Here is a 27,157-nt window from a genome sequence, read left to right as displayed (position 1 = left end):
CTGTGCGACCCCACAGATGGCAGCCCACCAGGCTCCCCCGTCCCTGGGATTCTCCAGGCAAGAACACTGGAGTGGGTTGCCATTTCCTTCTCCAATGCATGAAAGTGAAAAGTGAAAGCGAAGTCGCTCAGTCGTGTCCGACTCCCAGCGACCCCATGGACTGCAGCCCACCAGGCTCCTCCATCCATGGGAGTTTCCAGGCAAGAGTACTGGAGTGGGGTGCCATTGCCTTCTCCAAGTCAATGCCCTCAGTGACCATCAATCTCATGAATGTAGTTTTAAAGGTCAGGTTAGGCCAGAAGCTGTCTGAGAGGTAACAAAAAAGGTATAAAATGAGACAACAAAACAAATTCTCTTATTTTCCTTTAAATGGTGTTCAAAATCTACATGGAATGGAATCAGAAAGAGCTGTTTTAAGTCCCAAGATCTGCATCAATCCTCAGTCTTCTGCATTATTTCAAAAGAGACTGCTATACACAATGTAATCGCGCTCTTCCAGTAAGCAGCCTAACTAAGATGACCTCTAAAAATGATGTGCTATTTACTTGACCCAGAAAACCCCACAAAATCCAGCAAACCAAGAAGTTCAAATCTTCATGTTCCCTTTAAGAACACTTGTGAAACTGCCCAGGCCATTAAGAGTACGCATATCCAAAAAGCCACCAAGTATCTGAAGGATGTCACTCTACAGAAGCGACGTGGGCCATTCTGTCGTCAATAGTACGGTGGAGTTGCTAGGTGTGCACAGGCCAAACACTGGGGCTGGATGCAGGACTGACGGTCCAGAAACAGTGCTGAATTTTTATGCACATGCTCAAAAATGCAGAGAGTAAAGCTGAACTGAAGGGCTTAGGTAGATTCTCTGCTCACTGAGCACATCCAGGTGAACAAAGCCCCCAAAATGCAGGGCAGGACTTACAGAGCTCACAGGGGGGTCAAGCAGTACCTAAGCTCTCCCTGCCACACTGAGACGATCCTAACTGAAAAAGAATAGACTGTTCCAAAACCAGAAGAGGAGGTTGCACGGAAGAAAAAGATATCCCAGAAGAAACAGAAGAAACAAAAACTTAGTCTGGGAATAAATGTCGCCAAAAAAAAAAAAGGCAAATAAAAGTGTTGGTTGTATTAAAAAAAAAGTAATCTATCAATTCATTTTAAGAGGTTCTTTTACTTCTATATTGTTCAATATTGCACAAGCATCCACACTAATAATAAGGTACGAGTTAATTAATGATGCCTTGAAACAAGTCTTTGTTTTATATCATAAGATCAAATGTTTAAACTATCAAGTTCCACAAAAGATAAATAAACACATCAATTCCTTCTCATGCTTTAATAGTACAAATCCTGATGACCAGTGGCAGATTGAGAAAATGTTGACTACTTGTGATTCCAATGATACTTTTATGTTTCTGCTTTCCTTTATGACAATTTTGAAGTTCAAGAGTGTTTTTCACAATGTACTACTAAAATATGATGAAAAAAATCAAGTAGACAAGCAACAAAGGGTAAAAAGCAACATACATTAATGGATAGTCTAGATAATCATGGAATGATAATTTGTTTCTAGACTTTCTAAGAAAGCACTCTTAGAAATACAATAAAATATTGCTTTGATAACTTGTTCTAAAAACAAACAGTAGATTTAATTCAAAATATACCATTTTCCCCATATTCCTATTTCTTGTTATATGGATGTCATTTATTCTAAGCTATAAAATGCTTCATACCTATTGCATTGAAATAGGTTAACATAAAAGATCTTTGGAAACTTAGGTTCTCTACAAATCAGATACCATTATCCCAATGAGAAATAATATGGGGTTAACAAACAGCACTATTAATTTATTGATCATGCCTGAGCCCAACGTTTTGCTTATTGGATTAAAGATCACCCATCATCAGGTTTCTAACCCAAGCATTTAAATTACATTGTAGGACTTCCCTGGTGCTAAATGGATAAGAATCTGCCTGACAATGCAAAGGATACAGGTTTGATCCCTGGTCCAGGAAGATGCCACACGCTGCAGAGCAACTAAGCCAGTGAGTCACAACTACTGCCCCTGTGCTCTAGCCTGCGAGCTCAACCTCTGAGCCCGCGTGCCACGACTACCGAAGCCTGTGCACGCAAGCCCGTATTCCACAAGAAGCCACCGCAGTGAGAAGCCAGTGGCCACAACGAAGGGCAGCCCCCGCTCACCACAACTAGACAAAGCCTGCACACAGTAATGAAGACCCAGCACAGTCAAACACAGATAAATAAAATCACACTGTAAAAAAAAAAGAAAGACCTGTATTACAAAAAACAAAACCAATGCCACTAGAATCTCAATAATTAGAATGTATCAATGACAAAAACAACTGAAGAAAACATTTTTGCTGGGAGGGAGGGATATTTACAACAGATATCAGGATGGTTACAATCTATCAGAAAATGTAATAGAAAAGTAAACTTCACAAGATCTACTGGGTTGGCCAAAAAGGTCATTCGGCTTTTCACATTTTACAGAAAAACCTGTATGAACTTTCTAGATGTTCCACATGTTTGTATACGTGTGCGGGATGGTGGTGAGAATAGATTGGTCAGGGTAGGCCTGACTACTCCTTGCAAAGGAAACAGGCAGTGGACAAATCCTAAAACGCAAGAGGAGGAGGAGATGAGTCGGAGATGAGGTCAGAAGTAATGGGGAGGAAAGCAGGATCCTAAAGGGCCTTCTAAGCCTCAGAAATGTGGAATGAATTCTGAGTGAAACAGCAAAACCTTGGAAGGTTTTGAGTAGAGAAGTGATATAATTTATTTATCTTTTAATAGGCTCATTCTAGCTGTTATGCTAAAAACAGATATAGCGGCTAAGGACAGAAGAAGGCTTTTGAAGTAAATCAGATGAGAGAACGGTGATTTGGATCAGCACTGGATATGATCAGATTCTAGATATATTTTGAAAACAACAGGTTCCTGATGAAAAATCAAGGATGATGCCAAAATCAGAGTATTAAGTAGGAATCATGGAGGTGATACCTTCAAGGATCACAGCCTTGTCATGGCAAAGGGGCCTGTATAACTCATTGAAGCTATGAGCCGTCCTGTGCAGGGCCACCTAAGACAGATGGGTCATAGTAAAGAGTTCTGACAAATCGTGGTTCACTGGAGGAAGACATGCAATCCACTTAAGCATTCTCGACACAAGAACCCCATGAACAGTATGAAAAGACAAAACAGATATGACACCAGAAGATGAGCCCCCCAGGTTGGAAGGTGTCCAATATGCTTCTTGGGTAGAGAAGAGGGCAATTATTAGCTCCATGAAAGAATGAAGCAGATGGGCCAAAGTGGAAACAACGCTCAGTTGCAGATGTGTCTGGTGGTGAAAGTAAAGTCCAAAACTGTAAAGAACAATACTGCATAGGAACCCGGAATGTTAGGTCTACGAATCAAGGTAAATGGGAGGTGGTCAAGCAGGAGATGGCAAGAGTTAACATCAACATCTTGGGAATCAGTGGACTAAAATGGATGAGAACCGGCGAATTTAATTCAGATGACCATTATATCTACTACCGTAGGAAAGAATCCCTTAGAAGAAATGGAGTAGCCCTCATGATCAACGAAAGAGTCCAAAATGCAGTATTAAGGTGCGATCTCAAAAACAACAAAATGATCTTGGTTTGTTTCCAAGGCAACCATTTAACATTAATGGTTTAATGTTGGACAGTAATCCAAGTCTATGCCCCAACCACTGATGCCAAAGAGAGTTGGCAGAAAGCGTGCCTGAAAAACAATGGACAGAGATTCATAACATTGTTGTACAGGAGACAGTGACCAAAATCATCCCAAAGGAAAAGAAAAGCAGGAAGGCAAAGTGATTGTCTGAGGAGGCTTTACAAATAGCTGAGGAAAGAAGAGACGTGAAAGGCAAGGGAGAAAGGGAAAAATATTTATAACTGAATGCAGAGTTCTCAAGAATAGCAAGGAGAGATGAAAAGACCTTCTTAAATGAACAATGCAAAGAAAGAGAGGAAAACAATAGAATGGGAAAGACCCATTCTCTTTAAGTGTAGGGAAGAGGCAAATACGGTGGTACAAGCGGTGGTGGATAGTCAGGAAGGCTGGTGGGAGTCTGCAGAAATTCCTGTATCACTTTCATTTTCTCAGTTGAAGAAAATTACATTTCAGGTAACTCTACTAATAAGCAACATAAAAAAGCAAGAACTACTGGTCAGAAATAATAGGTCTTACCTAACCCACTCATATTTCCCAATGGTGCTTTCTTCTCCTAAAAATGCACATTTATCTTTACATATAACCAGGCTGGAAAACATAAGAATCTTTTGATAGTTCAACATATACAAGGTTCACCAATAAAAACACAGGAAAAAGTGATTAAGAATCAGTCAAATTTATTTCTATGCTCTGGTAGAAGGCTCATTTATATGATGATAAATCACTTCAAGATTTAGAGTATAGGGGACTGACCATTAAGAGCTTTAGCTCTAAAAAGAAAGAGTACTCTAACAATTCACATATAAAAGTGAAATGGGAGGAGGGTGATAAAATTGATGGTATTTAAGGGTACAAATCTGTAACAAGTAATAAACCATAGGTGTTTCCCTGGTGACTCAGTGGTAAAGAATGCTCCTCACAATGCAGGAGATGTGGATTCAATCCCTGGGTTGCGAAGATGCCCTAGGGAAATGGCAACCCACTCCAGTATTCCTGTCTGGGAAAGCCCGTGGCAGAGCCTGGTGGGCTTCAGTTCAAGGGGTCACAAAAGAGTCAGACATGACTTAGTGACTAACCAGCAAAAAAAAAGCAGCAGCAGTAAACCATAGTAATCTAATGCACAGTATAATGGATATAGAATATAATAGTGTACAATAATTATGTAATCACATTATAATATATAAATCTATCAAAATAACACACTGCACTCCTTAAACTTACATAACGTTACATGTCAAACTTACTCAACAAAAAAGAAAGGTGAAATGCACTTTTCACAACAGGAGACTGAATTTCCTTCTGAGCAGAAACAAAATTTTGAAGGGTACTTACCAACAGTGGTCACAGGAGGCTGGGAAGGGTATTGGGAACTTGTTGTGGCAGGATACTGACCACCAGGTGGGTAAGGACAGCCTGTGTAACCACTAAGGAAAAGAACAGAAAACATTAAATACTGTGATGGCCCAAATTCTACAGTATCTTTAAGAACCCCAGGAAGCTAAGCTGGATATTCTGTTGTTTTATCAATTAATGACTTTCCAGTTTTAGAGCTACAGTCATCTATTTAAGCAAAATTCTACAGAAATTCCATTAATGACACTGGATTTAATGAAATACTCTTGCTTGGCCGTGGTTTTCGTTTGCTTTTTTTTGCCCCACAGCATGCAGGATCTTAGTGCCCCAATCAACTATGCCCCTTACAGCGGAAGCACAGAGTCTTAACCACTGAGCTGCCAGGGAAGTCCCTTGGCCCTGGTTATTTGAGGGCCACCTTCACAGTAGCAGAAAGCAACTCGAGCTTTTCTAAAGGCAATCCAACAATATCAGAACTGAAAGCAACAGGTATTTTGTGAGAACTTTTCCATTCTGATTTCCTAGCATGTAGTACTCATATTCCATGAAAGTTGCACCTTTATTCTTTTCAGTTCTCCTACTCATAATCCTGTATTTTCCTGCCATATTAGGGTGCTTCCTTATTCTTTGCTGGGGTTTTTTTTTGTTTTCATATCATAGCTGTGACTACATAAGTGAGCTGCTGAACTTGATGACTAATAAGTTTCCTCCCAGCTGTAAAATGCTATTACTGTTTGCTGCTCCCTCCACCTCTAAATGGAGAAGGAAATGGCAACCCGCTCCAGTGTTCTTGCCTGGAGAATCCCAGGGACGGGCGAGCCTGGTGGGCTGCCGTCTATGGGGTCGCACAGAGTCGGACACGACTGAAGTGACTTAGCAGCAGCCACCTCTAAATGCTTTCTTTTCTTCTTAAGGTCATCTTCATAAATCAGTTCCTTCATTTATGAAGCCACCTCTGAGCTCCCACCTCCAAATCAGATAGGACCTCTCCTTTAAAGCTCAGTTTATCACAGTATTTACCATTTTCTGTCTTTTCTGATATCAGAAACTCTTTCTAATAATACATGCTTGCTAGTATATATACCAAAACTGAAACAACTATTCTTGACAGACTTTTTAATTTCCTTGTATACATGCTGCAGGTGCTAAATAAAACTTTCAAAAGATCTTAAAATTTGAAAGAGACCTTAGAGGTTATCTAGTCCAACTTTCTACAACAAGAATAAATACTCTCATATTCACTGTTTTAAAAATACAGATTCTTGAGTCACTGACTTATTAACTCTCCTTTAGGATAAAGGGAGAAGGGAAAGAGGTTCTCAAGCTCTTTTGCTAAGACCTTTCATATGCTGAAAGATATAGATACCAATTTGAATAAAGTTACCCTTAACTCATAGCATGTCATGAGATTAAAAGTTACATCACACACACACACAACTCCATTAAATCTTTGAAAAATAGCTGCCTCAAAAAGCAACTTCTTACCAATAACCTTACAAAAGACACTTTGAAGGTTATGTAAGATTAAGTGAATATGATTCACATTCTGTCAATAGTCAATATTTTCAGCCTTCATTTTTATCTACGAGTCTTTTTTGAAGTGGCTTTATTGTTCAGAAGTCCATTTCCTTATTGTGCTTCTAATAATCATTCCTTATATACCTGAAGTTCATTCTAGTTTACTAGCAACTGTTGATTATAAAGGCTTCAGACAAAATTCCATTTCTGTAACTTAATCAGAAAATTAACAGCCTTAAGAAATCTAAAACTGATAACCTGTTACTGTATATAATAACCACAGGATTCTGTCTCTCTTGTCTCTGATGGATGTTCATCTAGTCTCTGCTTACTCATCTAAATGTAAAAGAATATTTACTACCTTATTAAGCTAGTCCCTGAAACTAAGAAAGGCTCCCAAATAAATATGCTTGCTAAATTTAACTTACAAGAGCCGGCATATTATATATGTACATACATATGTTTATTTATGGCAGGTGTTGAGGAAATTTGGCTGCATTTATTTGTGAGGTTTTTTTGAAGCTGAGAAGAACTGAGGGTTAAAATTTTGGTAATTCTTATTAATTTCTAGTAGCTGTAAATTTCTTCCAGGCACCAAGTGCAGGCCTGTCTTGCATTCTAAGCTAGTCCCAAGACCACCTTGGATTCTAAGTTAACACCAAGGAGTGGACACTACTCCTAGATTACCACTGAAACAGGGACACATTTAAAACACGGGTTAATAATTATTTCTTACTGATTTTTCTCACATGTATTATTCACAGACTGATTTTTACTATTAATTTACTTCTATAATATTATCATCATATGGGTAATAAAGGTTGGCAATAAACTGAATAAAGAGTAGTCTACGAACTGAATAAATAAATATCATGGGGACAAGAGTGAACCCATCATATGAACTATTAATTCATTCCCTAGTTTACAGAAAAGGTCAGTTTTTTAAAAAGGATATTAAAATATTTTTCTCCATAGCTGAATTCATCATAATTAGTATTCCACTAACCTTTCAGCTATTTACAACAGATATACAGCGTTCTCAAAAGTAAAGAAGCAAGGATTTCAAGGTCCAAAACTAATCAAGATTATCGTCATTTCCCATTCCTTTCCTCTCTGTAAACAGAACAGAGCTGCATTTCCTTAGAATGGAAAAAACTGTTCAACTATGTACATACCATGAAATTTCACCAATAAACTGAGTTTTACCTTCCATTAAATTGCAACCAAATTTACTTTAATGCCCCAGTTAGCACCCATTATTTTATTCTAGATATAACAGAATTTCTAAAACAATTATTCAAAAGACATTTTTTCATTACCTGGGATTGGGAGGGTACCCGGATGGGTATGCAGAAATCCCACTTGGCATGCCTGGCATGTAGGAAGCTAAAAATAGTTTTTAACATTTTAAAATAATATGTACAGTCCTGGATATACAGGTTATTAAATAAGACTTATATCACCATCAAACCACAGCAAAATTTCATACAGGTAAAGAATTCAAATCTTGCCAAAAAAACAAACACTCCATCTGTATTAGTTCTTTACTACAGCTAATAAATATCTTCAAATCACATAATTCTAAAAGCATTAAACATGGGTTATGACAACACACATGACAATCCCAACAAGGAATAACTGGCCAACAGGTCAACCTGGTTAGCTCTTTAAGACTAAAGGAACCTACAATCTGACAGACAGGAGTCAATTCAGTTTGGAATTTGGAGGAAGGGGTCTAAGGTCAGCTTCTTACAAAGTGACCTCTTTATTATATCTAAGATATCTTTTGATATTTCTTACAAGATTATGTTGACCAATTAGCACAGTTGGTTTTGTTGGCTTGAGTGAAGATTTTAAGACTTCAGATTACTATTAAGAAGTCCTACACAAAACTTACATTCACCTCGATTAGTTAAAACAAAACAAACAAAAGCTTGGAAATACTAAGGGGGAATACTAAGGGGTTCAAAGCTAGTATGCTTAAAGAATGTTTTATATATATTTTAAAGAGAACACTAATGATATAGAAGCTAGTCAGTGGTGCCAAGAAGCTAACCAACACTGAAGAAGAAAAAGAGAATTTCAGCCTTAACTGGAAATGACTTGTCTGAGAATCAAATTATCCTCAGTGAAATTTTTCTCACTGAATATAATGATGAATTAGCTATTAATTCAATCAATAAATATTTTAGTGCCTTCCTATGAAATGTATCAGATTGAAAAAAAAAAAAAGACTTCCTGGCCTAAAGCTGCTTATAGTCTTATGAGATAAACAAAGGAATATCAATACAGAGGGACAAGTTGTTATGACAGGGTGAGTACAGAGTGTTATATACGGGATTGTATAGGAGGTAGCTAATTTCAACATAGGACGTGGTGGTAAACAAGAGTGATCGAGTAGATGAATAGTATACAAAGGCTTGAAGAGAGGCGGAACCTTCGAGAAATAAATTTTTGGAGTACATAATGCAAGTAGATGGGAAAAGCTTGCTGGGCTCTGACTACAGGCCTTAAAAGTCTTTATCAGAGTTGCTGAGCTTACATCTCCAAGTATCAGTGTTCACAGTGTTCTTGTTAAGTTGAATCTATAGGTGTCAGAAGTAAATTTTTTCTTAAGAAAAATGAAGCTAAGGATGATGTTTAATGCTATTTCAGAAAGGGAAAACACCTTCCAAAATGTCACAACTGCTAAATCTCATAAAACATTTCTTCTTCCTGGGTCAAAACACGGTTGATCTTTATGAACATCAAACGATGAGGCCGGCCACTGTTAGGTATCAGCAACATGTACAGTCACTTACTAGTTTCTCTCTCCATGTTAGTTTCTCTCGCACACATATAAACGACATTTCACCATTATAAGCAATTTTCTCATAATCATAAGTAATTTTCCTTTTCTAAGGTTCTGCAAAGCTATTAATTTGACCAAACTCTTCAAATTTTGATTTTGTGAAACAACAAAAGTTATCTGAGTTCAAGACTGATAAGGAAGCAGATAATGAGATGAAATAATTTCAGGGCTAAAATAAAATGGAATACAAATAAGCATAACATATATAAAGATTAAATAAGAACTAATACGAAGTGTTTAGCTGTGTCTCACAGTTACCACTGATTAAGTGTTGACTATTACTGTCAAAAAAAATGAGGTTTGGCCATAGCACACTTTTTTGTGTGACTTCTACCAAAGACCAAAAATATTTAAAGATAATGATGATAATAATAATAGAAGTACATAATTTTTCAACTAGAAGATCATATTTGTTTAAGTATGGATCCAAATTTGTGGGCTATTCCTTGATGTGTATATGTAGGACAGAATTTAGATCTTCATTTCTTTGCAGTCATACCTAATAATAAAGAATATTATTTAAATGTATAAAAAGTATTGAAACTGTAATGGGTAGACAGTAAGTTGGTCTCTGAGTAATTCACATATATTAGCTCTAGACTGTTTAGTGATTTACAGTGAGTGAGTACAAAATGGAACTGTAACAGTAATCTATTTAGTGAGCTCTCTTTCTAGAATGCTGCACTTCCAATGTTAATATAAAACTAGAAGAAATTTAGGAAAAACGTGTTGCTTAGGAGACTAACTTTCTTAATTACCTTTATCGTTAAGTGGTCACTGGCTGTGTTATTTGAGCAAATAAATATGAATGATGAGCTAGGAAATATTTGGCATTTCAAACTTAGATGGGCAAGATTAATCTTGTATATTAAAATCAACAGAATTTATTAAGATGAAAACAAATTTCTGGACCAAAAGAATCCCTAGAATCTACTTTATTAAAGGAGCTACAAAATGCTACAACCAAACTTTTTCTGGGAAAGTAGGGAAGGAAAAGGATTCAGGAAATTCTCTTAGATTCCCATTCAGCTTGTGAGTCAAGATGCTACTCAAGATAGAATGAATTAAAGAGGAAGAGGATAATTTTCAGCAGAAGGAAAATGAAAGTTCATGTAATCTAACTTATAAGATAAATAAATTTGGTTAATTATAATATTAAACAATATGTGTTAAAAAAAAAAAAAACAAACCACAGCTCAAAACACAGTACACAGGTTTAGTAAAGTCAAAACAAGTACAACCAACTCTCAATTATCTATGGTAATTTTAAAGTATCAGTAGGAATTATTAAAAAAAAAAACAAAAAAAAACCAGAAATAATAGAGATAATGTACACCAATTAGGGGAGAATTGATACTGACTCCATGCCCCATCCCCTGGACTCAAAGTAAAATGAATTGGCTGTACTCAAGAGAAGAAAGCTGAGAGCTAGAAGGTCATTGTGTATACCCAGAATAGCTGAACATGAATGATATAGTTGATTTTATAATTATTATCTACAATACTGATCCTGGAGTTGCAAAGAAAAGGAGAGGTCAGATTGCCTTTCAAGTTGTATCTGCCTCCAAATTGATCAAATAAAGCTATTCCATGGCATGCATAATTAAAAAAAAAATTCCAGCTCTATTCCAGCATTCTTTCTCCTCCATTTTGGAATCCAGCACACCCATAGTTAGATTTCTACCCACAAACGAAAGCCCAAATGCCAGTCTTTGTTGGGAATCTGTACATGCAGATGTGGGGCCTCAGAATACCTCCAAAAAATCCACTAACTTGATAAGCTAAAAAAGCAAAGGGAAGTCATTAAAAAAAAAATTCTTTTACAAGATTTTCTGTTTTCTTTAGTTTATATGAGTTTGAAAATCAAATCTCAATTCTACTTACTATTTGGTGGCCCTGTTGCCTGGTATGGTGGATAGGATGCTGAAACAGTAGGACGAGAGAAGACTGGAGGTTCATCTCCAAACACCACAATCATGACTTGAATAAGCCCCAACAAGTCTGACTGTGGCTAAAAATGGAAAACAAATTTGAGGCAGTTACAGATTTAATTTTTGGTAAACAGGAAATGTCTGGCTAGTTATCTGTTTTCAACTTAGCTCCATAATTTTCTTTGTAGGACTCCAAATGTGAAAACTACATTTAATTAACAGAGAGCTATGTGATTTCTTATTATTTATGTGTAGCAAGGCTGCTGTTTCATGTACAGAAAACCAGCACTAGCAAAAGCACTATACTGCAAAATTCAGATAGTAGTGTTCTTCATGTGACTCCATACAGCTAACCAAGATTTATTATATTTCCAGAGGACAAATTAAGGATTCTGGTACAAATTTAGGGACAGATGTAAGCACTAGTCACAAATATTATTTAAGGCCTTTGAAAACACATGTTCCTCAACTAATTTTTATTAAAGATAGTACTGGAATTTCTTAAATTGTAAGTAGACTCCATCTTAGAAATTACTAGATTGTTGTACAAAAGATACAAATTGTTAAAGGATCTTTCCTTCTAATACCATAGTTACAGAGTGCTGTATCCCATAAAGGCTGCTAAACTTTTTTCTCAAATATCTACTGATCACTAATTTAAGACAAACTATGCTAGGCAAAGTCGTTCAAACTGACTTATCTGATGATCCCGTTTCCACCCCTTACTATATTTTGTGTGTAGCTCATCTCATATACTTGATTCATGAGTTCATCAAGTTCTGAAGGATTACTCAATGATCTTGATCAGCTAACCATCTTCATAACTTCCCTTCTCCTAACAGAAGAATTTACTACCTGTTTTCAACTTTCCTAAGCATCAATTTTGTTTACTTCTGTCCCAAATACGGTCAATGACAACAGATAACATTTCAGAAAGCTTCTTATGAAAACTTACTGATTCTCACTAGTCCAATATCTTTCTTATGTATGTCTGTGAACTTACACGCTGAGGCTGGGAGCAAGCATGTAAAGTATCTGTGTAGCACTGAAGAGAGTGGGCTAGAGATCATGGCTGGTGTGTGTGGGGGGTTGCTGTTGAGAACCACAAAATTTAATCTCTTACTTTTAGTCCAAGAAAACTCCCAAACTAACTCATAAAATGATTTTAAAATCATGCAACTTAAAAACTGAGATAGAGCATAAAATTTACCATCTAAAGGTATACAGTTCAGTGGGTTTTCCCCCCCATCATCACTATCTAATTCAGAACACTGCCATCATCCTCAAAAGAAATCTGTACCTATTAGTGATCACTTCCAATTTCCCCCTCCCTCCAGCCCCTGGTAACCACTCATCTATTTTGTCAATGGATTGCCTACTCTGAATATTTCATGTAAATGGAATAATATAATATGTGTCTGACTTTTTTCACTTAGCATATTAATTTCAAAGGCTCACTCATGTTGTAGTATGAATAACTACTTCATTTATACAGTCTCATAACCATCATTTTGTCAAGATAAGGTTTATTTTAATTATCATACCATTCCTTTCATGTTAGTTTTTGAAGGAAGGAAAATGAATTGTTTATATCTACTTCCAGGCCTATTATAAAGCAACAGGTCATTAATATTTCAGAATGACAAATGACTAATTCAGAATAATACAGGAAGGATACCAAAAAAAATAGCAAGAATATTAGTTTATTTTAGCTCAAATGCCTAAAGGTCAACTGAAACATATCTTTATAAAACTGCTTTCCTATTGAAAACCTGCAAAGAGCAAAACTGCTTCCTTCCCTCTCCCTTTCTGTTTGCTTTTCCAGAAAACAATAAAAAGGTTAATTTTACATTCCAAGCAGTATATGATATATGTTCAGAATTAAGATTAATAAGCAATTGGTAAGATCAAGAAAAATGACAGCAGCCCTCATTCATCTTCTGCATGTTAGACTCCTGCAACAGCCTTCTGTGTGGCTTCTAGTTTTACTTCTTTGCTATGATTGAGAGGATTTTCTATAGAAGTTCATGCTCCTCGCCCCTAATACAGAGTTGTTGCTGAGAATCAGTTGTTTATGCAGTAACTGCATTTTCCAGTCTCTCTTGCAACTAGATTTTACTAACGGACCATAAGCATAAGAGATTTAACTTCTAAGCCAAGGTGCATAAGGAAGGCAGTCCTTCACTAGTCCCTCTTTGCTTGTCTTCGTTGATGCAGAGGACTCTGAAGCCCTGGCAGATGGTGACACCACAAACTGGAAAGAGCCTGGTGCCTGAAGCTCTAGTGAAGGAAAGCTGGCTGCCAGCAAGGAAGACTCCCAGTGGACTATTATGTGGGCAAGAAATTTCTAGTGTTGAGTCTCTAGAATGTTTTAGAGCAGCTAGTGATTTTTCAGTCAGAAAGCTAATTAATTTATTTATCTAGTGCACTTCAGATATTATACCTGATAATCACTGTAGTTAATACCCTACTCTTGTTCAAACATCTAAAATGACTCCCAACTGCTTATTAAAGGACAAAATTTGTAGCTAAAAATCAGGATCTTCCATGATATAACCTTGAATACCATGCCGAAGTTAGCTACTGTTATGTCTTGTTAGGTCTGTGGAATATATCATACATAGATAAAAGTATAAAACAAATGTAACTTTAAAGAGAAACCATAAGGGAAATATTTTTGTAGCCATCATCCAAGTTATGAAGCAGAAGATTGCCAGTAACTTGTAAGTTCTGGACTGCATTCCCATCTATCTATAGTTACCCACTTTTCTGACTTAGTGGATAATCATTCTTTTCTTTAAACACAGTATATCTTATAAACAATTTTCTAAACAGTATGTTTAATTTTTCCTATTTCTGAACTTCATATGAATTAAATCAAACTGTGTATTCTATTCAGACTTATTTCAGCAATGCTTGTAAGATACATTCTTGTTCAAGAATATAATTATAAATTCATTTTGATCACTGTATGGTATTCTACTAAGTGAATATACAACTTCTTTATTCATGCTTCTATACTGCTAACAGTCATATGGACTATTTATGTTGTCATGAACATTCTTGCTATGTTTCCTAGTATACATGTGCAAGGTTTACTCTTGTGCAGTGGTTTTCAACTGGGGGTGCTATTTTAGCCTCCTAATGAATATTAGAAACGTCTACCCACTCCAGTGTTCTTGTCTGGAGAATCCCAGGGACAGGGGAGCCTGGTGGGCTGCCGTCTATGGGGTCCCACAGAGTCGGACACGACTGAAGCGACTTAGCAGCAGCAGCAGCAGAGACATTTATAGTTGTCAAAACTGTGTCATGCTACTGGCATCTTGTGGATAACAGGCAGGGATCCTATATCCTGTAATGAACAGGACAGCCTTTCTACAGTAAAGAATTATCCAACCCCCAGCTCACAATGCCAGCAGCACTGACGCTGAGAAACGCTGCTCTAGTGTAAAGCAGAACCAAGGCGTAGAACTGCTAGGACACAGGGCTCAGGCACTTACAGCTAACGTTACCAGGTGAAGCCAAACTGATCTCGAGCAGCCGTGTAAACCTCCATCAGCGTGCCTAAGAGTTCTCTTTGTTCCACATCCTCTCTAACTCTTGGTATGGTCAACTGGGAGTGAAAATTTAATGGACATGTAATGGTATCTCATGATTTTAAATTATTATATATTTCCCTCTCCACTAGCAGGATTAAAATCTTTCTATATATATTTATTGGCCATTAGGATTTTTTGTGAAATACTTATCCAATAGTTTCATCTATTTTTCTATTGGGCTTCCTTCTTTTTATGATTCCCGAAGTTATTTTTATGTTCTGGATATTATACTGTAGGTGATAAGTATATTCTTTCAGTTTATGGTTAGTCTTTTCACACTTTTTAATGTGTGTTTAATTAACAGAAGTTCTTAATTTGCATAAACTCAAGGTAAAATTTAGTCTTTTCCTTTATAGTAAAAGTTTTGCATCTTTTTTAAAAAAACCCCACCTATTACAAGATCATGAAGGCAGTCTCCTATATTAAGTTTTACTTTTCTGCTTTTCACAATCTATCTGAAATTAATTTTTGTATATGATACAAATAGGAATCTGTCCCAACTCCACTACTGAAGTTCTTAATCTTATTCCCAGTGATCTTCTATACCATCACTGTTATACATTAAGTGTTTATACTTAGGCATAACTTTTTTTTTTTTCTGTGCTCAGCTTTACTGTGTTTCGCAGATATTGCAATTTTTACAAATTGAAGGTTTGTGGCAACCCTGTGTTGTCAGATAATAGTTAACATTTTTTAATAATATTAAAATATTTTAAATATTTTAAAATATTTTTTAAAAACTTTCTTGAAGTATACTTGATTTACATTGCTCTGTTAAGTTCTGCTGTATAGCAATGTGATTCAATTATACATATTCTTTTTCATATTCTATTATGGTTTGTTATAGTATACAATAGTTTTTTTTTTTTTAATGAAGGTATCAACATTGTTTTTTTTGACCTAACACTATTGCACACTTCAGAAACTACAGCACAATGTAAACATAACTTTTATATGCATTGGGAAACCATGCAATTCACGTGACTCATTTTATTGCAATATTTGCTTTATTGCTATGGTCTGGAATCAAGTCTGCAATGTCTCCAACATATGCCTGCACAGTGGATCTTTTTTTCTGGGTTATTTATTATGTTCCATCTATCCATTTGAATACTTCTCTGACAATTCCAAGCCATCTTAATTACTAGTTTTTTAAAAGACATTTTGATATCTATAGGGCAAGTCCTTTCCATCTTATTCTTCTTGGGTATTCTCAGTCTTTCGAATTTCCATATAAATTTTAGATTCAGCTTATCAAGTTCACAAAATTAACAAATACACAAAGAAACAAAAGCTTCTCTTAGGAAAACAGTTCAGTTTGTAGATAAACTACAAACTGAAGAGTCTATATAATACTGAGTCTTCCAATCCATGAATAAGGTTCTCTTTCTTTTGACTTAAGTCTTCTTCAATGTCTTTCAATAAAATTTAAAATTTTCTCTGTAATAGATGTGTACATCTTTTGTAAGGTTTATTTCTAGGTCTCTAGCATTAAAAATATAAAGTATTCATATGCCAGTTCATTGATGCTCTATTCTGCTGAGTCCAATCTGCTACTAACCCACCTATTGAGTTTTTTTAAATTTTAGTTTTTTTAATTTTTTAAAATTTCTATTATTCTATTTTTCAGTTCTAAGATTTCTATTTGGTTAATTTTTAATATAATTATACCTAATATAGTTCTCCACCTTGAACACATTCGTCATAATCATTTTCAAGTCTCTGTCTGATAACTGGGTTACCTGAGGGTAGTGCCTGTTTCTACTGTCTTTTTCCCCCACTCTATGCCCTATCTCTTGATGTACTTGATAATTTTATATTGTATGCTTGACACTGTTGATGAATAATTACACAGGTTCTATATACTATCTCCCTCCAGCCAAAGTTCACTCTATCTTACCGCTGGCAGGTAAGTGTGGAAAATCACCTTAATATAATCAGGGGCTGAGCTGATTCAAGGCTGGAGTTTTACAGGGCTCATTCTGCCCTGAGCTCTCACTCACAGGGTGTTGGCATTCCTCCAGCATGCCAACTAAGAATTTAGGGTATTTACTTCTACCCACCCCTTGTGGCTCAGACAGTAAAGTGTCTACCTACAATGCAGGAGACCTGGGTTCAATCCCCGGGTCGGGAAGTTCCCCTGGAGAAGGAAATGGCAACCCACTCCAGTATTCTTGCCTGGAAAATCCCATGGATGGAGGAGCCCAGTAGGCTACAGTCCATGGGGTTGTAAAGAGTCGGACACGACTGAGAGACTTCACTCATCCTCCTTAATAAGGTTTCGAACTCCTACTGCTCCCACAACCTAAGACTGCTGAGAACTTGGCTGTGTTTTTCAGAGGCTCTCTCTGCTTAGCCTTTTTAACATCGTGTCTTTGAAATTTAGGAATTCAGCAAATGTCTTGAGTGGGAAACTCAGATTATATCTGGCTCACTTCTTTGTAGCTTCCTTTTCTCCTAAATTCTTGGCTCCTAAAATACTGGGTACCCAGCAGACAGAACAACAACTGTTGTCTTTTGAGCTCTAGGAGACTGTTAGAAACTTTGCAGTCTTTGCCTCTAGCTAAGGCCTTCCGCCCAGATTCTCAGCCTCTCACCTTGCACCAAGAATCAGTAAATACTCCTAGGGAAAACTGGCAGAAGGTTGATTCATCTTTTTGCAGTTTCCTTCTTCATAGGATCTTGGCCCTTCAAGTCCTAATTGTCTCACAGTTCTGCAAAGCATTCCACAGATGTTGGTTCTACTTTGTTTGGCTTTTTTAGCAATATTTTGGATAGAAATTGTCAGAGCTAAACCATCAAAAGTTTCTTCCTATTACTTCTTGACTGGAACACTTTGAGTAATGAGATTTGAACAGTTTCACAAATACATGCCAAAGAATACTACTTTTTAAAATGTATTCCCCATATGTGAATTCTATCTATTCTAAAGGTTCAACTCAAGCAAACAAAATAGTGACTACAGGTATTCTTTAACTACCAAGCTCTATAAAAATACAAGACATGTTTCTTTCAAAGAGCCTTTCTCAAGCTCAGTGATTAGTGATCTTAAATGAATTTATCCTCCTTGAGTGTTAACATAAAGTAGATGCTAGTAAACAAAATATACAATACAACACATTCACAGAACACCATTAATACTTACGTGCTTCCATTCATGTAGATAAGGAAGATATATCTTCCCATTAGCATCCACATGCTTTCCTGTTTTAATCGTCATTGAGCTAGTAGGCTTAACGAAACAGATAGGGGGATTATACGGATATGTGTCCAGCAGCCACAGGCAGATTGGAATATTGTATGTATTACCTGACAGAGAAAGAGAAACTTCAGTTACTCTAATGGTTTAGCAGGTAAGCAAGAAAGAGCTACAACTAAGCAACACTTTAAAAGAAAAAAATCACAACAAATAGTTTATGCTTCAAAGTCTGTTTAAGATCAATTTCTCAAATCTTCAGTTTGTAAAATACAAGAGCAGGATTAAGGAGTTAACTGATCACTACTCTACCAGTGTGAGCTTACTGCTGTAAACATATTATTCACAAATTATCTTTTGGTTCAAGCCATTCTTTATTATTAGACTTCTGTCACTTCAGTTACTAAAATTTCCTGGAAAGACCAGAGACAATGGCGTTCTACCAGAAAGGGATATACACTGACACTGGACTTGAAACTCCCGTGCCAAAAGTCAGACTGTGTAAAACCTAACCCAAATGTCAAACAGATGGTGACTATTGGTAACAGCCCGACCAATGAATGGCTTTTCAGAGGTAGTTTCAAAATCAATGATGTCATCTCCTTCTCTTTGCTTTATGAAATAGAATCTCTCTCAGATGAGAAATCTGCCTACATATAGTCAAAATGAACAGTGTTTCAAAGGATCCAATAGAGTTAATATACTGAACATAAATCAAAGACTTTTCTTACCAAGCTCAAAGCCCAATGTCCCAAGCAATCATCTGAATCACCTAACAATTCAGATATATGTCCCTTCTTAGAAACAGTGGTACTTCGTAAAAGTATATATACATACATTTCACTTGAAAAAAATCAGTGATAGGACTTTGGATTTATTTTTTTATTCAAAAGTACTTCTACAATGAACGCCCCCCCAACCCCCGCAAGGGTACATCTTAATACATGAAACATAACTTTATTTCCACCACCTAGAATTCTTTGCTTTGTGAAAATGATGCTTTCTCCAGAATTACTCAGGCTTAAGAACTATGCCATATAAAAAAATGGTGAGGGAACAGAGGTTTAGTTTAGATAAAATGCACATAAAAAAGGGAACCCCTGTGCACTGTTGGTGGGAATACAAACTGGTGCAGCCACCATGGAAAACAGTATGGAGATTCCTCAAAAATGAAAACCAGAAAAACAGAACAAAATACGATTTGGCAATTCTACTTCTGAGTATTTATCCGAAGAAAATTAAAATACTAATTTGGAAAGCTGCAACATTAGTTACAATAGCCAAGATATGGAAGCACCCTAAGTACCCACTAATAGATGAATGGATAAAGATGTGGTATACAGATACACAATGAAGTAATACTGAGCCATAAAAAAGAATGAAATCTTGCCACTTGTGACAACATGGATGGACCCAGAGGGTATTATGTTAACTGAAATAAGTCAAACAGAGAAAAACAAATAAAGTATGACCTCACTTACAAGTGGAATTGAAAAAACAAAACAAATGAACAAACAAAACTAAACAGAAACAGATTCATAGATCCAAAGAACAAATAGGCAGTTGCCAGAGGGGAGAAAAGTGGGGAGAGAGAAATAAGTGAAGGAGATCAAGAGGTACAAACTTCCAGCTGCAGAATAAATGTATAGTGAGGGGAAAGTCAATAATTATGTAATGATTTGTATGGTAACTAGACTTATCATGATGATCACTTTGAAATGCACAGAAATATCAAATCACTGTGTTGTGTAACAAAAACTAACATAGTGTTATAGGTGAATTATCCTTCATACACGCACAAATAAGCAAACATAGAAAAAGAGATCAGATTTGTGGTTATCAGAGGTGAGGCCTGGGGGGAAGGGTGAATTATAGGAAGGTATCAAAAGGTACAAACTTCCAGATTATAAAATAAGTACTAGGAAAGTAATGTACCACATGATAAATGCCATGAACACTGCTTTATGTTATATATGAAAGTTGAGAGTACACATCACAAGAGGAAAATATTTTTTTTCTATTTCTCTAATTGTATCTGTAAGACATGATGGATGTTTACTAAACTTACTGTGGTAATCATTTCTTGATGTATGAAATCAAATCATTTCATTGTATACCTTAAACTTATCAATGCTATTATCAATTATATCTCAATAAAACTGGAAGAAAAAATAATGCTTTTAATTATGCCTATAAGAGTTTTCTGCCTCATACTCTCACTCATATCTATTTCCTCACCAGAGCTTACTTCCTGGGGTAAAGGCAAAGTCAGCTATCCTGCATTTTACTCATACTTGCTCTATGAAATGCTGATGCTCAAGTGTTTTTTCCCTCTGAATGGTTGACTCATCCCTTAATATTAAGTTTGAACATCATTTCTTGGATGACCTTCCTGTATGTTCCTGTTCTCCTCTATAATCTCACAGCATATATTTTATTATTCTATAGCAGGTATAGAATAGTATAAATATCTATTCCCCATTTCCTCTATTTGTGTATGTTCTTCCAGAGACAGTACATCTTTTGTTCACGTTTATATCCCTAGCCCTTAACCCCTACGCACAGCAGGTACTATATAAGATCAGTGGGTAGGTTACAGGCCTTAACTAGTCACAAGAAACAACCAACAAAAACAGAACAGCTGCTTATGAAGCTGAATGCTCCATTATTGCTTTAAGTATTTTAGCAAAGGGTGGCTGACTGGCTAAGAGATGTAATTATCCTTCATCAGCATTACAACCATAGATAATAGCTAATTTTGGTACCTCTTTATTATATACCAGTCTCAGAGCTAAGTCCTTTACAATATATATTATTACAAATTAATTATTCTTTGAGTTAGGACCATTATACAAATGCTATAGATTATAGATGACCACTACCACAAAGCTTGGAGAAGGCAATGGCAACCCACTCCAGTACTCTTGCCTGGAGAATCCCATGGACGGAGGAGCCTGGTAGGCTACCGTCCATGGGGTCGCAGAGAGTCAGACACAACTGAGGGACTTCACTCACTTCATACTTTATCACTGGAGAAGGAAATGGCAACCCACTCTAGTATTCTTGCCTGGAGAATCCCAGAGGAGCCTGGAGGGCCATGGTCCATGAGGTCGCAGAGTCAGATACAACTGAAGTGACTAAGATTCACCACAAAGCTAATTGATTACAAAGCAAGAACTAAAACCCTACTCTGCCCTCACTGTAAAGCCTCTATCTTAGTCACTACATTACACAGCTTCCCATTGTCAGGTAAGTTTGAATAGGGTGGGAGGCTGAACTAGGAGGCGGCCAAGACCCGTTTCTAGCTCTAAGATTCTCTGAAACAAAACTCTCCAGTGGTCCTAGGCACATACTTGATATATCTTTCTAAGGAAGGTGGTGGTGGAAGGAAGCTTTGTAAGGAAGCTGAAAATATTAGGTGCTGCTGGCAAATGAACTTCAATTAGAAGTGAAAGTTTCTATATTATCATGAAAGTCATGAGAAAGCAAGCTTAATTTACTTATAATTCTTTGGCAACCAAGTATGAATTAAAATGCATCTATGCTAGAAAACATAAATCACATAAGACACTTACCTCTATAAGGCACAGGAATTGTTCCAGTAAGGTTCATTAGTTCCCTGGAACTGCCATCATTAAAAACTGAAAGGTGAGAATATTGAGTTAATCAATAAGCATTTTGACAGATACTCTTACGTAAGTTATTCTTTCAGAAACAATGGCTACAATGCATTACTACTCTTGAAAGGGACAAACCTGCTAATGTTCAAACATTTTGTCCAATAACAAATTATCCTTTGTTGATTCACTTAATGGGATCAGCTTTTGAATGAGTAAAGATACTATGAATTACTTGGGAAAATACATGTGAATGCTATAGTATCAATAAATAAGAGCTCTGGGTCTTCAACCAACATGATTATAAGATTACTTAAAAATCACTATTAATTGCTGCCTTGGTAGCTCAGATGATAAAGAATCCACCTGCAATTCAGGAGACCTGGCTTTGATTCCTGGGTCAGGAAGATCGCCTGGAAAAGGGAATGGCTACCCATTTCATTATTCTTGCCTGGAGACTTCCATGGACAGAGGAGCCTGGTGGACTACAGTCCACAGGGCTGCAGAGTGGGACACGACTGAGCGACTAATGCTTTCACTTCCACAAATATTAACCTAATAGCATTAAATTTTAGATTTCTCAGATGTTCACTCCCATTCACTGTCATTTTCAATCCCAATGTAGTATCCCACAGTAATAAAAAGGAAAAAAGATTTTCACAAATATGGACATCTTTTAATATAAGTATTTCTCACATCACACAAGTTTTCCTATCTATAATTGATTGAATAACTAGGGTACATAATCTGTATTCCATGGACAGCTATTATTTGCAACAATTTGGAATTAACCCCGTACTACACGGGAAAGGGCTATAATGTACAGTGCAAGAACACAGAACTATACTGTTGACCTCAGTTCTTTTATCTACTATTGACACTTATACCCTATGAGGTAATTTACTCTGATTTTGTGTTTTAAAAAGACTACTTCATTAAATTCTAGGATTATATTTACTCTAAAAGCATGTTGATGATAATGGTTTAGACTTGGTCCAGTCACACAAAGCTATTTAAGATTTGTTCAATGAGGCTGCAGTCTTTGTCAATTTTGATCACTTATTCTTTCAGCATTCAATAAAAACTACACACTTACCATAACTTTCTAGCCTTAGTCACTTTATTCCCCCAGAGAAGCCATTTTAAAAGTAACTCTGACTTTGGAAAGATGAGTTTTTGCAGCTCTAAACACCACAGTGCAGCACGTGGACAGGAGGGAGAGCTGGGCCCTCGCGTGGGAGAGGACTTCCGGTTCACGACTGCTCAGGAAATTCAGGGCCGATTCCCCCTCTACTGCCTCCCACCTCTCCACCAGGCTCCTGTTTACAAAGCCCTTGGGGTGAGTGGAGTTTAGAGCGAGTCTCAGCTACAAATTTCAGCTCCTTGCACTCAATGCCAGGGGCCTCTCCACAGGCACAAGGCAGCATGGCTTCCCTTGGCCCTGGTACCTTGTCCACAAGGAGTCGGGATTGGAGAGATTATGTTAGGATTGGTGGGGCCAAAAAGACTATTAAAAAACACCTCTAAATATTGTCATTTCTTACTTAAATCACAACTTCATTTCATCTCAATAGAGAGTGGACACAAACCGTCACCTACACACTCTACAGAATTAAGGACAACAGTTTTTAAGTGTTTTATTCATCTATAAAATGAAAAGAATAGTCTAGAATATAATTTTACAAAATGTGTTTCTAAGAATACAAAGAGATGCTCTAGAGAGAAAAAACGGTTCACTAATTAACTCTAGAATATGCTGAACAATGTATCATCTTCTCTCCCCTCTTGGTAAGACAAAATACATAAAACATATTAAAGGTTCTGAGAAATCTTGCTCCAAAGAAACCCATTTAATTTTGTTTAACCTGTAAGTATTCAAACTTAACCACAGAATCCCCTCCATCTCCCCACCCTCCGAAGCAACATTCTTCACAACTATGGATAATATTTCTGGAAATGATGGACTATATTATCTATAACATCACTTCTAGGTCTAAATTTGCACCATTTTTGTTAGAGTAGTATTTTAAAACTTAAAATAACTAAACAAATATAAGATGGTATTATTAGATCTTGTAATTTCCTATCCCCCCCAACACATTTTTAGGTAAAGGCTCAGTCCTACAATGAAAAGAACCAATAGACTTAAAAGGAAAATGGAAAACTTACAATTATTAACAAAAAGAGTAAACTCCAACTTAATATTTTTATATATAAACTTACCATATGAATCCAATACAGGTTTGAGATCTTTGTATAAACTAATAACGTTAACAGTTTCACGTACAGTTAGGTCTCTGTATTTATACTGAAAAGGAAAATAAAAAATGTATTTAGTTTAAAACCAACACACAAATTATACTGCTAGTTCAATTTTTTAAAAACTATCTTCTTAATAGCACTTTTCTTTAAAGTATAATGGTTCTGACTAATCAATAACAATTAAATAAACAATGAAAGAACCCAGTAGCTTTCTGTCACCTCTTCAAACCTTTACCTTCATTTTAGCTCTTTTTCCAACTTAAAATATGCTTTACACCAAATCAAATCTCATTCTCAAAGACCTAGCTCATATCTCTTTCCCTATCAATGAATTCTGTTCCAGACTTCCCTTTAGCCCATACCAGTCTCTCCCCGCCCCAGCATTTACTGTCAATACCGACTCTTTCGCAATGTATCATGTGCTGTATTGTATTCTCATACCCCTGCCTTGTGCCACTCAAGTCCAGGAAACCTACGAACCTCGCTTACAGCTCTGAGCAGACTAGGAAACCAGGGAATGGGAATCTCCATGCGTTCACAACACCCTGAAGCTCCAGTTGACAAGCTCCACTCATGCGCATAAAGCTTTCAATCAGCTTTTAGTGCTTCTCTTCTTCAAAAGGAAGAGTCAGCTATTCCAAAAAGAAAGTCTCCAAGAAGCATGTCACAGACCTAAACAAACAGAAAAGAAGGAACTAAAAATAAAAATGGGTGTTCCCTGACAGCTCAGTTGGTAAAGTATCCGCCTGCAATGCAGGAGACCCCGGTTTGATTCCTGGGTCGGGAAGATCCACTGGAGAAGGAATAGGCTACCCATTCCAGCATTCTTGGCCTTCCCTTGTGGCTTAGCTGGTAAAGAATCCCCCTGCAATGCGGGAGACCTGGGTTCTATCCCTGGCTTGGGAACATCCCCTGGAGAACGGAAAGGCTACCCAATCCAGTATCCTGGCCTGGAGAATTCCATGGAATGTATAGTCCATGGGGTCGCAAAAAATCAGACAGGACTGAGCGACTCACTTTTAAGAATAAAAATAATGCAAGGAACAGAAGAAAACTTCAAAAACAATCAGCATTAAAAATTTCAAAGAAAGAAGAAATGATATTGTAGTGATGAAATAACTCTCAGAAAAGGACGGACTCTTGGACATTTAAACAAAAATAAAAGGAGAAACAAGACATTCTTTTTCCTCTTCTCTGTGTCTGCCCCTTCTCAGTGTTTTTGCTGGTTCTTTCTCTTCTCCTAAGCTTTGATCTTAATTTCATTGAGCCCCAGGGCTCAGTCCTTGATCTTCTTTGTCTAACCTTACTCAGGTGTTGACCTCCATGCACGGCTTAAAATACCATTTATACACTGATAACTTCCAAATTTAAAAATTCCACTTTCCTGAACTCCAGACACGTATATCCAATTTGATATCTCCACTTACATATCTAACGAAAGTCAAACATAACATGATCAAATTGAACCCTTTGTCTTCCCCCCAATTCTATACCTCTTGCTGCTACCGCTAAGTCGCTTCAGTTGTGTCCGACTCTGTGCGACCCCACAGACAGCAGCCCACCAGGCTCCCCGTCCCTGGGATTCTCCAGGCAAAAACACTGGAGTGGGTTGCCATTTCCTTCTCCAATGCATGCAAGTGAAAAGTGAAAGTGAAGTCGCTCAGTAGTGTCTGACTCTTAGCAACCCCATGGACTGCAGCCCACCAGGCTCCTCTGTCCATGGGATTTTCCAGGCAAGAGTGCTGGAGTGGGGTGCCATAGCCTTCTCCCTCTACCTCTCTTATATTCTTCCATATCCATATCCTTCTAGATGCTCAGCACAAACACTTCGACATTATCCTGGATGCCTTGGTTTCCTACACACCCACAGCGAGTCTGTCAGAAAATCCTGTTAGTTCTACCTTCAAAAATCTCCAACATCTGATCACTTCACACTACCTTCATAGCCACACGTAGGTTATTATTATACAACAGCCTTTTTAGAGGTGGCTATCCCTCTACCCTACTGAACCCTCTACGGTCTAGCCTCAGTACAGCAGCTTGAGCTATGCTGTTAATACAGCCCCACCACACTGCAAGGACATGCCCAAATGCTGACAGTGGCCTGCAGGACCCTCCAAAATCTACCACTCCTTTGTTTAGCAGCACTGTTTACCTTTTCTCACTCCAGCCCAGCCCCTTTAGGTCCCTTTGCTGTTTCTCTATCATGCATGATAAGAGGGCCCTTGAGCTTGTTCTTCCTTCTTCCTGGAATGTTCTTACTCCAGACTGTTCCAGTTTGCTTCCTCACCACTTTCCGGGTCTCTGATCAGACTTCAGGAAGGCCTTCCTTTACTATTCTATAAAACTGCAACCTATCCTATCCTCACATTTGAGAACTCTATCACCCTTTCTTGCTTTACTTTTCTCCAAAGCACTTAACATCCTCCAACATGCTTAATGAACTTACTGAGTTGTTTATTCCTTCTATGAGAATTTAAATTCCACAGGTATAGAGTTTTCTATCTGTTCATTACTGTATCCCTAGAATCTAATAAAACAGTGTGAAGTCCATTACAATTGCTAATGTATCAGCTCTCTCCTAACTCGTTGGCAGTGACTCCACCGATAGGAATGCTGTTACATACAGCATGAAAGAATACAGATAGTTGTCTGTATGAAAAATCTGAATAATTTGTGTAAAGCAAGATGGACCAACAGTATATATATACCCTCTCTTAATTACAAAGATGATGACAGAAAAGGATGTTAAACTAAAAGCTATATTTAAGTTGGAAGCTAAGAGTTGCTCTAAGGAAAAAAATAACTGTAGTAATATATAGAAAGATAATATAATGTTGTATGTCAATTATACTTCAAAAAATATATGTCAAAGCAGGTAGCCCAAAGTAATACTATGGGTGATGGAAGTCCCACAGATTAAGAGTAAAGGACCATCACCCTAGCAATGTGTCCCAGGTCCTGGCTACCAATTCCTTCATTGGGCCACATCCAACTGAAAGGATAACTGAAGCTAATCCTCCACCAGAGGAAAAAACTCCACAAATAGCTTCTATTATCTTACTTACTATTCCTACATATCTACATATCTATCTATCAACAAGTTGGACAG

The 27,157-nt window shown here is 37.0% G+C and overlaps 1 protein-coding gene across 2 annotated transcripts in view; it reads right to left on the bottom strand.

Moving 5' to 3' along the window:
• Positions 1–27,157, bottom strand: part of TSG101 (tumor susceptibility 101) — a 42,462-nt gene that overhangs the window by 13,361 nt on the left and 1,944 nt on the right. Inside the window, exons 2-8 of one of the 2 annotated variants that reach the window (XM_025286307.3) lie at positions 24,526–24,717; positions 24,007–24,091; positions 21,742–21,807; positions 18,116–18,279; positions 11,325–11,451; positions 7,909–7,975; positions 5,051–5,142 (exon numbers count right to left, since the gene is read on the bottom strand). In XM_025286307.3, the coding sequence (XP_025142092.1) occupies positions 5,051–5,142; positions 7,909–7,975; positions 11,325–11,451; positions 18,116–18,279; positions 21,742–21,807; positions 24,007–24,091; positions 24,526–24,576 (652 nt within the window). In that variant the 5' untranslated portion in view covers positions 24,577–24,717. The remainder of the gene's footprint in view (positions 1–5,050; positions 5,143–7,908; positions 7,976–11,324; positions 11,452–18,115; positions 18,280–21,741; positions 21,808–24,006; positions 24,092–24,525; positions 24,718–27,157) is intronic. The other variant, XM_006056068.4, reaches the window with a different exon arrangement.

Source organism: Bubalus bubalis, chromosome 5 (genome assembly GCF_019923935.1).
Source record: "Bubalus bubalis isolate 160015118507 breed Murrah chromosome 5, NDDB_SH_1, whole genome shotgun sequence".
Lineage (NCBI taxonomy): Eukaryota > Metazoa > Chordata > Mammalia > Artiodactyla > Bovidae > Bubalus > Bubalus bubalis.
This window is presented reverse-complemented; position numbering and strand designations above follow the sequence as displayed.